This window comes from Miniopterus natalensis, chromosome X (genome assembly GCF_054644295.1).
Source record: "Miniopterus natalensis isolate mMinNat1 chromosome X, mMinNat1.hap1, whole genome shotgun sequence".
NCBI lineage: Eukaryota > Metazoa > Chordata > Mammalia > Chiroptera > Miniopteridae > Miniopterus > Miniopterus natalensis.
Genome location: NC_142103.1, coordinates 465,336 through 478,761, shown reverse-complemented (window position 1 = coordinate 478,761; position 13,426 = coordinate 465,336). Strand labels below are relative to the sequence as shown.

The window sequence follows — 13,426 nt, the reverse complement described above, 5'->3', positions numbered from 1 at the left end:
TTTAAGGTTCTTTACGATGTGTGCCCAGGCAGCTTTTTTAACCTTTCCTTCTACTGTTCTACCCAGCATTAGAATATGATTGTTCTTGGAAGGGTGACTGTATAATTTATCATCCTAACTGGGACATTTTTGAGATAGAAAGAGGACACATTCAATTAATTATCCCAAGATAACCCAGTCTGGATGGCCACTTGTTGGTGACTCTTTCTTAGCCTGCCTCCCCCACTAGGGATTTTATGCTACTTGGAGCAGGTAACTTTATATGAACAAGGTATTCAATAAATATTAGCTGAAATTTATGCATTCACAATAGCAACTTTAATGCTTATTTAAGATTTGCTGATGATTTTAATATATATTTTTTAATGTTGAGGGAAACTGGATCCGTATTCTAGTCTTTAATTTCTGAAATATAGTTATGTTCATACTCCAGTGTATCAGAATAACTAAGGGGTTATGACTTACGTACCCTGTAAGAGGCCCGGAACACGTAGATTCTGTGGAAGTGCTCTGAATCAAAGAGAACAAATGATCTCTTTACAAGAGCTGGAGATAGAAATGATCATATTGCAATCCTGGACAGAATGAAGGTGTGAAGGACAGAATTAAGAATGTTGGGGGGATGCCCATAGCCTACATAGGTGACATCGTTCCCAGGGAATCTTTTTCCAGGTGGTTATCCAACTTTCAGGTCCTCGGTACATTTCTGCTAGTTTATTGAATTTTTACTGATTAGGAAATTGTCATACTGAAAAAGATGGCTCATGACATTAACTTTGTGTATTTGTAAGAGTCTCTCTAAGTGACAAGGCAAGCATGCAATTTACATAGGAGTTTTACCCTTAGTGTTTTCAATAAGAATTGTAGGCATCTGGTTGGACTCATAAGTTCAAAGAGAACTTAATTTAATCATAGAAGTGTTTCATATAGGCCTCATCTTTTAAAAATCTGTGATGATTATGAGTAACACACTAAACTATGTCAGAAAGTCAAAGAGGCCTTAAAGATCTAGAAGTTGAACTCCTTCTTTGGATAGATGTGCAAAGTGAAACCTGGACAATGGGGAAGGATGGCTCAGCATCCCACAGGAAATCGGTGACAGAATGAGTCATTCTCTGCACCTTGCACTGTGGTCTTACTGCTTCATTAAAGTAAAATGAAATTGGCCATTTGCAGATACTTACTGCTTTGTAAATACAAATAAGGAAAAAACACATTGACAGCTATATTTACTTCCTTTATAATTTTTCCTACAGAGTAAAAATAGTATGCAATAAACTTCTCTGAAAGTAACTAGATTGTGATTAATTTTTTTCCTGTTTATTTTGTTTTAGGTGAGCCTTCCCAGTGATCCAAGCTGTGTTGAAGAAATCTTGCGGGTGAGTTTAAACTTTTATTTCTGTGTCTTTTAATAATGAAGCAACCTATCTGCTTAAGCTGTTTGAAAGTAATTACTGTCCTGTTTCCAGGAGTATAATGTAAGACCCTTCTGGTTTTATACCTCATGTCTCATTTCTTACCTGTCATGTCCATCCCTTAATCAAACTAGTCTCCTAATCTCATCATCCTTCTGTCCCATTCTTGCATCTTTATGGGTCTTTCTTTTGGAGTCTGGATGGACTCACCACCTTTTTAAGGAAACTTTCCCTATTCAAACATCTTACCCAAAATTTTTGCCTTTCTCCTTTCTGGGATCTCATTTTTGCCTCCCACTATACCATTGATGGCCCATGGTTATGGAAATTGTAGCCTATAATAAGTGGATGAGATATGGAAGTGTGGATGGGAGGAGGAGAAGAAGACAGACAAAAATGATAGCAAGTTATGGGAAATGATACTGATGGGAGTGAATTTGTGCATGAGAATAGCATGGATGCAGCACAAATTTACAAAAGGTGGCAATAACCTCTCCCAAAGTGAATGATTAGCCAAAAGGAAAAACCAAAGCCAAGCCAGAAAAATGTATCTCCTGTTTGTGGCTTTTGGCATCATAAGGCAATATGGTACATGAAAAATAAGATTCATGGAAGAGAGGTCCAATCCTGCCTCTACCATTTGTCATTTCTATGATCTGGGCAGATTATTTCATCTTTCTGAATCACTCTTTCTTGTCTGTAAAAAAGTACAATAATACCTGTCTTAATTCCCTTATAAGCTGCCAAGTGGTATATAATTGCTCGTTATTATGATAAATGATTATCAGTATGGCCACAAGAAAACCATGTAGGACTTTCATCGCGGAAAGAAAATCTGTGTGCCAGTTAAAATTCTGCACATACCCCCTTTCCTCACTTACCAAAGTCACTGCAATTCCCTCTAAGACTCCCCCTGTTAAGTGCCTTCTTAGCAACCCAGTGTTAAAAGCCAACCCTGTGAAAATGCAGTCAAAGGAATAATAAAGAGCAGAAAACTATTTACTATCAAATTGAATAGCCACATGATTTCACCTTTTTATGGATATTCATATAATTTTTTAGTTAAAAAAACACACATTATTATTAACTATTACAAAAGAGTCCTATCATTCTGATCACAGATGAGATGATCTGAATTGGGGATATACTGGGATCTGAGGGTCTGAGTGTGGGGTGGTTCAGTGTTGTAAGTGTGATGTACTGGGAACCTGTTCACTTTCCATTGGGTGGACAAAGGTCAGATATACCATATAAACCAAATCCTTACTAGTGTGTCAGCTGCCTTCCTAAAAGAAACATATTGCCCTAATCTCTACAGTAGTCTTTATTTTCTAAATGATGTCAATAGTCTTTTGTTAACTACCAAAAGAATTCCGGACCCATTTCAAAAATCACCACCTAATTTGTCACAATGGAAATCTTTACTTAAGAGCAGCCTGGCCTGGGTGCCTACATGGCTTACAGAGTGACTAAGTGAGGGGAGCAGATGAACACCTGTCAGGGGCTGGCAACTCCAGTCTGCTGGGGAAGCCACTTAGAGAAACAACAGAATGTCACTTAAACATGGAGAGAAAAGAAGCAGGTTGTTTTGAGAGAGTAACAAACATTCTTCTGTTGCTCTTACAAGAGAATCTAAAGAAATGTCTTTTTAAAATTTTTTGAGGGGCTATAGATATACAGAATTCTTTTTTATCTGTTTTTATTGATTTTAGAGAGAAAGGAAGAGAGAGAGAGGCCGATGTGACAGAGAAACATTGATTGGTTACCTCCCATACGCACCCCTACAGGGGATGGAGCCTGAAACCTGGGCATGTGCCCTGACCAGGAATTGGAAGAACCCTTAAGTGCTCAGGACAATGCTCAACCAACTGAGCCATACTAGCCAGGGCTAGAATTCTTTTTCTACACCAATAATGAGTGGGATTTTTTTTTTTTTATTGAAGAATGACATATTTCATTTCCCATGCTTAGAATAAAAATAAGTTTTCTGAAGTTTATGTCCCAAATTGTATTACTAATTCTTAAATTTTATAGACCACATTACATGGAACAATAGACTTCTTGCTATATATTTTTGTTATCACACATTCATATTCCTATTTGCTTATGGGCCTTGGAGTCCACAATAAATCTGCCACTTTGCTCCCCATCTACCTCCTTCTTGGAGGGAGTACCTTTTCTCTTTATCTCTAACTCTCTCTAACCCCCTCATTGCTTTTCAAACTAAGCAGAGTCAAGAGCAAGTAGAGGAAGGAACCCAGGGACAGGAAGAGCTGGCCTTCAGTTGCTCATCACTGTGTGACTTTTCATCTAGGAAATGGGATATTCACCTTTCCACCCCACCATCTAACTACAGTGAAGTATTCTTTAAAGTGTACACACTTTATGTACACTGTGCATATGTAACATGGAGATCTCAGTATGTTTGCTTTCCCAACACTTCCAGCCTCCCTAATTCCCCACTTTTCCCCCTCTACAGCAGCAAAGACAAATGCATGCAGACCTACTTCATCTCACATAGGGACAAACTTCTTATATTAACCAAGGACAACACAAACGACCTCTCTACCAACTCTCAACCCACCAGTGCCCAGGCAATGGAAATACTTCTGCCTAATACATTTCATTTTGGCCCCCTTTTTTCAAAATGCTGTTCAAATTCAAACCAGTTTGTGTGTGTGTGTGTGTGTGTGTGTGTGTGTGTGTGTGTGTGTGTGTAAAACATGATGACTATAGGTACCATTACTGTGTAGTATATAGGAAAATTGTTAAGAGACTAAATATTGTGAGTTTTCATCACAAGAACATTTTTTCCTATTGTGGTAATTATTTCACAATATATGTAAATCAAACTATCATGTTATATACTCTTTGAACTTATACAGTGATGTATGTCAATTATTTCTCAATAAAACTGGAAAAAATAAGACCTGTAATCAAATGCTTCAGGCATTGGCTGACTTCTTTTACAAACTTTGACTAAGAATACCAGCAAACCAATATACTTTGAGCAGATTTGGGGAATTAATTCTTTCTTACTGCTACTAATAAAAGAAATACCAGTAATGTGCCACTTACTGTATGCCAGGCAGAGTACTTAAACACATTATATCATTTTCCCTTCAGAACAGCCTTAACACTTTGTATTATTAATCACATTTTACAAAACAGGAAATGGTGAAACCCAGAGAGGTTAAGTAATTTGCCCCCAGGTCTCTGGCAATGATATGTCATGCATTCCTTCTGTTCCTTTTGGTTTACCTGAATCCATCCACAATTCACAAGTTCCAGTTCACTTTATAATTATGGCATCAACCAACAGTTCATTTCAGCTTTTGTTGTTTCCTTAATTTGTACAAATTCAATTCTGTCAAAATAATTTCAAGCAGAATTTCAAACAAACCAACTTACAGCACTTTTCTTCCAGATTGCCCTTCTCCCATAGAATAAGTTGCATAAATTCAGATGTTCTTACTACTTGTCAAGTATATTATTGCTTATTATAAATTTTACAAATTAGAAACTTCAAGGCAGTAATCTGCTCAGTGCAGCCCAGCCTGTGTTCCTGCTTTTATCAAGCTACCCTCAAGTACAAACAGAAATCAAAAATAATAATAATTCTGGCCCCAGTGATGGCATTTTGGACTTACAATTTATGTATCATATGAAGGATTCCTAAGCAGCTCATATGCAATAATATGAGCAGCAGCAGAAGCTTTTTTTCTAAGCTCCACGGGGTTTTATGGGTCCTACAGTAATCATTTCTACAAGAGCTAAGCCAAGGAGAGTAGCATATACTAAATGCTACTAGCTAAGGATGGATGTTCCATGATTATTTGTTTTGCAGTGGTATGATTTATTTATTTCTAGCAAGATTTACTTTAAGATATCAACATACTATCAATTAAATCCTTTCTAGAGTAAAAATGCAGATATAGTTATTTTCTTAGATTTGACACTGAACAGATTGTGTTTCCTACCAAAGTATCTTCAGTAGTTGATAATTTCATATGCAAACATCTGTAAGGGTAAATCACTGTTTATGAAGGATGCTAAACTTGCTAGCTAGGCTTTAGGGAACTTGATTTTATAAACTGTATTGTCTTACAGATCTCTTCCTGCCATATGGATCAGGTTGGCAAACACCAACGTGGGTATCTTTTTTATTACAGCATGATGTGTGTTTATAGCCATCTAAATTATGGCAATTCTACTTAATAGGTCTGTGTTTAAGTGTACAGTTTTAGCATGACTAAAACTTACTAAATAATTACAAGATGACCATGTACAGCGCTTGCTATTTTTTGTTTCTTTTAAAGGGGAAACTAATGAAAAGGCCCACCTCAAGAGTGAGGAAAAAATGATCCAGGGAACAAAGTTGGTCAGATAGTTATGTCTGAAAGGAGATTTCATTATATTTTCATAGCTATTCAGCATAATCAAATACCTTTCAATAGAATTTATTTGATAGATTTGACCAATAATTAAACAATTGGCTTTATATTCTATCATATTAATGTATAATGTTCAAATTGGAATCATGCAAACAATTTTCTATATAGCTGTCTTAAATACTAATACTTCCAGAATGTCTCAAAAAACATCTATCTTATTCTGGTGTAGACTTTAAAAATTATAGTTTTTGAAATAGTAATATAGTGTTCCATCCAAGAAAGGCAACAATTGCTAAATATAACTTAGACTATAATTAATGTTAACAATGATGGAGCCAAATAAATCAACTAACTAATGATAGTACCTCTGCTATTCTGATAACTAGCTCTTACCTAATGACATTGGGAAATATGTAAATTTGCCAGCAGGTAAAAATGCCCTTGGCTGCATAAATTATGTGGAGTATTACCCTTTCTGAAGCTAATTCAAAGCATTAATGGACTTAATGTGTAGTATGCATATGTGAGGTGAGCTATTCATGAAACAATTAGCCCATAAGAGATATTACCCTTTATTTCCCTCGCAGTAATCATTTCCTCTTTTCTCAAACACAAACCAAACCAGAAGAAAGATGCTAAATTTAATTATAACAACTATTATGTGAACAATGTAGGTAAGCCATCCAATGTGCTTCCAAATGCACTTAGAAACTGTCAAGCGGTTTAAATATTTTCATGTGGAATCTGGGAGTTTGCATCGAGTATATAATGTGAATTTTAAGCGATTACACAGACATCACTGGGAAAATGAGTAATATGAGTAACAAGGTGACTGGCCCAGTGAATCATGGGAACCTGTCAAACGAGGACATGTTAGGGAAGAGATGATGTCAAATGTCAGTAACTTAGCAACTCAGCATTTAGCCTAGGGAGTGAGCAAGAGTAGCCCCTTTAAAATAGTTGAGTAAATATATAAGTTCCTATATATCTTAGGTGTGCTATAAAAATAAGTTTGTTTTCTGTCAATCTGTTCATTTTTATGAATATGGTGATTTATTATTTTCTATTGAACTGAATGAAAGCAGGTGAGAATTTAAGCCACATGTAGAATTTATACCTGCTTTCTGTATCTTGGGTATACAGAGAGGGTATCAAAACAATGTATTAGTTTTCCAAAAAGCATTTAGGCTTATCTGAAAGAAGTAATAGCTTCCAACTGTTGTTTGAGAAGCAGCCTTTTTGTCCTGGCTGTGCTTGTAGGATTGGGTTGGCATCTTCCCCTTTTGAAATGAAAGAATAAATCAAAGCTTGTCCCTTCTCTTGTTAATCACCAAATGCATTATGGAGAATGAGAAAAAGAGATATTAAATCCATAATTTATCTAACTAGAAGACATCCATAAACCTACATCACAATTTAATGTGTGAAGGTCAAACAGAGAAGAATCCAAGAGACGGTTCTGGGTTACTGATTTGCAGGAATAATGAGAATGGGTGTAAAGGTTTGTGATGGGAGTTTCCATGGGCCAAGTCTGGGACATACATCTCTTGAGAAGTGGGAAAGGCAGGATTGAATGAGAAATTACCCAACTAATCCACATTTGTGGAAAGCACTTTGTTGCTGAAGCAAAATGGAAGACTGAGATGCTGCTTTGTGAGAAGTCTGCAAGACTGATGTCTCTTGATAGGACAGAAGTATAAGACAAAGCAATTACTGGTGATACACCCTGGTGTTCAGGAGAGATTCCTGCTAGTCTTAGATGAAACCATAGACCCCACTGCCAGAAAAACATCCTTCACATAACTGGTCCAGGAAGAATTTTTACCACTAAAACATTAGTAATAATCAAAATAGAAATTGTCATGAGAGCTATGCAAAAATACACACACAAAAAAAGGATATGATAAAAATGTAGCACAAAAAAAGTGTTGCTAGGGAACAAATTAAAGCTATGACCAGCATAGTTGCAAGAATTACTTTAAAAAAGCAATATTATCCAGAAAACAAGAGCTAAAACAGTACTACAAGAGCTAAGAGATGCTATTTAAAAAGTAGATAAACCAAGAGCTGCAAAATATATAAAACGAACAATAAGGAGAAATAACTTCTCAGATACAGACAAATGTAAAATAATCATGAATAACAATTTACTCACCACTGTATAAATAAATGTAATCATCTAGATAAAATGGACAATTTTTCTAGTGAAATGTAATTGATAGAAACTGACTCCAGAAGTAAAATCATATGGTGCTTGTCTCTGTCTGACTGGCTTACTTCATTTAGCATAAGCCCAGGTTCATCCACGCTATAGCAAAAGGTAAGATTTCATTCTGAACAAAATAAACAAACAAAATGGAAACAGACTCATAAATACAGAGAAGAGACCCACAGCTGTCAGAGGGGAAGGGGGTTGAGGGCTGGGTGAGAAAGGTGAAGGGATCAAGCAAAGAAAAACAACTCATAGACACACATAGCAGTGTGGTGATTACCAGAGGGAAAGGGGGGTAAGGTGACACAGGAGAGGGTAAAGGGGTATAAATGATGATGGAAGGAAACTTGACTTGGGGTGGTGAACACACAATACAATACACAGATGATGTATTATAGATATAAATCCTTGGTCAATTATGTGATTTGAAGATTTTTTTCTTCCAGACTGTGGATTGTCTTTTCATTTCCTTGATGGTGGTTTTCTAACAGTAGAAGCTCTTTTATGGATTATGACAAAAGTGTGACAAAAATGTGACCAAAAATGGATTCTGTAGTTTATTTCATTGGTCCATATCCTTGGCCTCTCATCAATACCATAATGTGTTAAATATTGTAACTTTATAGTATGCCTTATAATAGGATAATGTGAATCCTCCAGCTTTTTTCCCAAAATATTTTGGCTATTCTAGCTCCCTTTCCATTCTATAGGAATTTTATAAACATATTATCTATATTTACAAGAAATCTTTTTTGACTACTGTTTAGTATTGCATTGTATCTATAGATCAATTTTGGGAAATTTGACATCTTTATTAACTTTGTTGCTTCTTTCTTTTTTTAAAAAATATCTTTATTGATTTCAGAGAAAGGAAGGGAGAGGGAGAGAGAGAGATAGAAACATCAATGATGAGAGAGTCATTGATCGAGCCCACAACCCAGGCATGTGCCCTGACTGGAAATCGAACCCCAATCGCCTGGATCCTAGGTCGACGCTCAACTGCTGAGCCACACCCAGCCAGGCATGTTGTTTCTTTCAATTCATGAATATGATGTGCCTCTCTGTTTATTTAGGTTGACCACTACATTACAGTTTGGGGTAAATCTAAACCTATTGAAAAACTGTATGAACAAAGTTATCCATTACAACATTTTTGTAATAGCAAAAATAAATGCTACTATATATATCCAGCAATACGGGAATAGTTAAATAAATATTTACCTATACACTCAAAAATAATTGGCCACTAAAACAATGACTTTGAGTATGATGTAGTGACATGGAAAAACTTATGATTTAATTTTACGTGAAATAACCAGAATATAACAATCTAATTTTTATAGCTATATAAAAATATGGAAAAAAAAGAAACTAAAGAAAAATACTCTGAAATAACAGTTCTTATTAGGGTGACAGGATTATGGGTGAGTTTTTTTCCTCTTTTAAAATTTTCTCAATTTCTATAATTTCCATTACTTTGATAAAAAATTTTCAGAAGGATACTGTTGAGCTGGATTGCATTTAGCAAACAGTAAGCAGGATAGTGAGTGGATTTAAAATCAGAATGGCTGAAGATAGACTAACTAGAAGAAAATTGAACTAGAAGAGGGAGCAGGCCATAAATGCCTGAGGTAGTTACCATATGAAAACTAGGGACTTACAAGGAGATAAGTATTTGAGCAATAACAAGAAGAATGTCCTAGGGAGACATCAATCTTAAAGAAGTAAAGCTTTTCTCTTCTCACCTGCTGAACGTTCCTGGATTAGTGGGAAGATTGAGTGAGCTGATATATGTGAAGCCCCTAGAATAGTACTTGAAACACTCATTAAGTATTAAATCCTTCCTCTCTGACCTATGAATATGTTTAAGGATCGAAGGGAAGTGAGGTCTCTGTCACCAAAGGTTTTGAAGAAGTACTGTGTTTCTGAACACATGGAGGATGACAGCCAAAATCCTTATCTCTTGCCACTTTTTCTGGTTGAAAGCCTGTATGTTGCTTCCATTAAACATTCTCAGCCTTGCAACAAAAGTTATGTCAAAACAGCATTTCTCCAAAGTCCTCCATTTCTGGGATGAACATGCTTACATCAACAGACTCCACTAGCAGCATATACATTAGAAATTTTTGAATTAGAAAAGAAAGAACTAAAGCCCATCAAAAACAAAGGCACTGGGTCAAAAGGCAGCTCCATTTTTAATTTTTTGAAGAACCTCTATACTGTTTTCCATAGTGGTTGCACCTGTCTGCATTCCCACCAGCAGAGTACCAGGGTTCCCCTTTCTCCATATCCTGGCCAGCACAAGTCATTTGTTGATTTATTGATGGAGCCATTCTGACAGGTGTGAGGTGATACTTCATTGTGGTTTTAATTTTGACCTAGTGCTCTCACTTCTAGGAATATATCCTAAGAAACCTGAAACACTAATCAGAAAGAATATATGCACTCCCACGTTCATAGCAGCACAACTTACAATAGCTAAGATCTGGAAAGAGCCCAAGTGCCCATCAGTAGATTAGTGGATAAAAAAGCTGTGGGACATTTACACCATGGAATACTATGCAGCTGTAAAGAAGAAGAATCCCATACCCTTTGGGACAGTATGGAGGGACCTGGAGAAAAGTATGCTAAGTGAAATAAGCCAGGCAGAGAAAGATAAACATTACATGATCTCACTTATATTTGGAATCTAAAGAAATTTAATAAACTGATGAACAGAATAGATTCAATGACATGGAAGCATGCATCAGACTGACGAATGTCAGAGGGATGGAGGAGGGCGGGTGGGTGGAGGGGGAGAAAGTAACCAAAGAATTTATATGCATATATGCACAACCCAAGGACACAGACAATGGTGGGGAGAGGGACTGGGGAAGGGGATGAGATGGGGTAGAATGGGTCATTGGGGAGATAAAGGGACATTTGTAATATTTTAAATAAAAATCAATCAATCAATCAATCAATAAAAATAAATAAATAAATAAATAAATAAATAAATAAATAAATAAATAAATAATAAAAACAAAAAACAAAAGCATCCTTGCTATCTAGGCCTCTAATAGTTTTGTATTCAGTTCCCTTCCAGCTTCTCAGGACCTATTTGGACTGGAGGAAACCTATGAAGCTTGTCCACACTCAAACATTGCAGCCTCTTTCCTTTTTTTTTTTTTAAATATATCTTTATTGATTTCAGAGAGAGGAGAGGAGAGGGAGAGAGATATAGAAACAATGATGAGAGAGTCATTGATCGGCTGCCTCCTGCATGCCCCCGCTGGGGATCAAGCCCATAACCCCGGCATGTGCCCTGACCGGGAATCAAACTCTGTCGCCTGGATCCTAGGTCAATGCTCAACCACTGAGTCACTCCCGGCTAGGCTCTTTCTTTCTTTTTATCCCAGGCGACCCCAGCCCAGCATCACACACCCAATACTTTTGATACAAAAGTAAATGGTTGTCTGATCTGGAAGTTCCACCCAGATGTTGTAATAGCCTGGTCTGTGTTACAGAGCAAAGACCACATAGCCTTTGGAAGACCACTGGCTTCTGGAAGAACTGGGCTTAAGAGGAAAGCAATGTGTCCATGACACTGGACTGGCGATCAGGAGACCTCAAAGCTAGTCCCAACACTTCCACTACATTATTTTGTAACCCTCAGCAAGTCTCTCAAGGATTAAGTGCTACAGTTTTCCCATCTGTAAAACTGGTGTTGACTATTTTGTACTGTTTGTTTAATACAGTAACAATAGCCACATATGACTCGTTATTTAAATTTAAAATAATTACATTTTAATAAATGTTTAGTTCCTCAGTCCATTAGGCATATTTCAAGTGTTCAACAGCCATATGTTGCCAGTGGCTTTCATAGGACAGTACAAAATATGGTATTTCCATAATCGCAGAAAGTTCCAATAAGAACTGTCCTTAGATTATCTCTTAAAATCCATCTAGGTTTTTGTTCTTAGTCTTATTAAATAAAATCAAATATAGTTTTACCTTCTCAACTATGTACTCTTTTTTTAAATTTATATTTATTGTTGAAAGTATTACAAATGTTCCCCCTTTTTCCCTATTGATCCCCTCCATTCTGTACCCCTCCCCTAAGGCCTTCACCCCACCATTGTCTGTGTCCATAGGTTATGCATATATGCATATAAATTCTTCTGTTAGTCTTTCCACACCCACCCACCCCCGCCTTCCCTCTGAGATTCTTCAGTCGGTTCCATGTTTCTATGTCTCTGGATCTATTTTGTTTATGGACTTATTTTGTTCATTAGATTCCACAGATGAGAGATCGTGTGACACTTGTCTTTCTCTGACCAGCTTGTTTCGCTTAGCATAATACTCGCCAGGTCCCACAATGCTGTCTCGAAGAGTAAGGGATCATTCCTTTTTACAGCTGCATAGTATTCCATGCTGTAAATGTCCTAAAAGATGCTTGATATTATTTCAGTCTTCTTGAACTTGTAGAGACTTGTTTTGTGTCCTAACATGTGGTCTCTCTTTGAGAATACCCCATGTGCACTTGAGGAGATTGTATATTTTGCAGCTTTGGGGTGAAATGTTCTCTAAATGTCAATTAAATCCATCTGATTGAGTGTGTCATTGAGAGTCACTGTTTCCTTATTGATTTTTTTTGTCTGGAAGACCTATCCAGTAAAGTCAGTGGGGTGTTAAAGTCCTCTACTATGACAGTATTGCTGTTGATCTCTCCCTTAAAGTCCTCTAGAAGTTTTTGCTTGTTTGTTTGCTTGCTTGTTTTCCGCCCTGTGTGAATCTTTTGTTCTGAGGTGGGTCTCTTATAGGCAGCATATATTTGGATCCTGTTTTCTTATCCATTCAGCTACCCTACGTCTTTTGATTGGGACATTTAACCAATTTATATTTAAGGTTATTATTGATAGGTACTTATCTATTCCCTTTTTATTTCTTTATGCCTATGTTTCTCATTCTCTCTATTTCAACTTCTTAGTACATTACAGCAGCCCCTTTAACATTTCTTGCAGTGCTGGTTTGGTGATGATAAATTCCTTTAGCTTTTTTTTTTTTGTCTGAGAAGGCCTTTATTCCACCATCTATTTTGAATGATAGCCTTCCTGGATAGAGTGGTCTTGGTTTCAGATCCTTGTTTTGCATTACCTTGAATACTTCATGCCATTCCCTTCTGGCCTATAGAGTTTCTGATGAGAAATCAGGTAAGAGCCTTATGGGATCTCCTTTGTAGGTAACAGATTACTTTTTTCTTGCTGCCCTTAAGATTCTGTCTTTGTCTTGAATTTTTGGCATTTTCATTATGATGTGTCTGGGCATGGGCCTCTTTGGATTCCTCTTGCTTGGGACTCTCTGTGCCTAAACTTGTGTGACTTTTTCACTTACCAGGTTAGAGAAAGTTTCTTCCATTATTTTCA

General features: G+C 36.7%; 1 protein-coding gene across 7 annotated transcripts in view; it reads left to right on the top strand.

The window, feature by feature from the left end:
• The window catches only part of AFF2 (ALF transcription elongation factor 2), a 383,765-nt gene that overhangs the window by 235,091 nt on the left and 135,248 nt on the right, over positions 1–13,426 (top strand). For all 7 annotated transcript variants that reach the window (XM_087829415.1, XM_016203682.2, XM_087829414.1 and 4 more), the window contains one exon: positions 1,335–1,379. In XM_087829415.1, the coding sequence (XP_087685541.1) occupies positions 1,335–1,379 (45 nt within the window). The remainder of the gene's footprint in view (positions 1–1,334; positions 1,380–13,426) is intronic.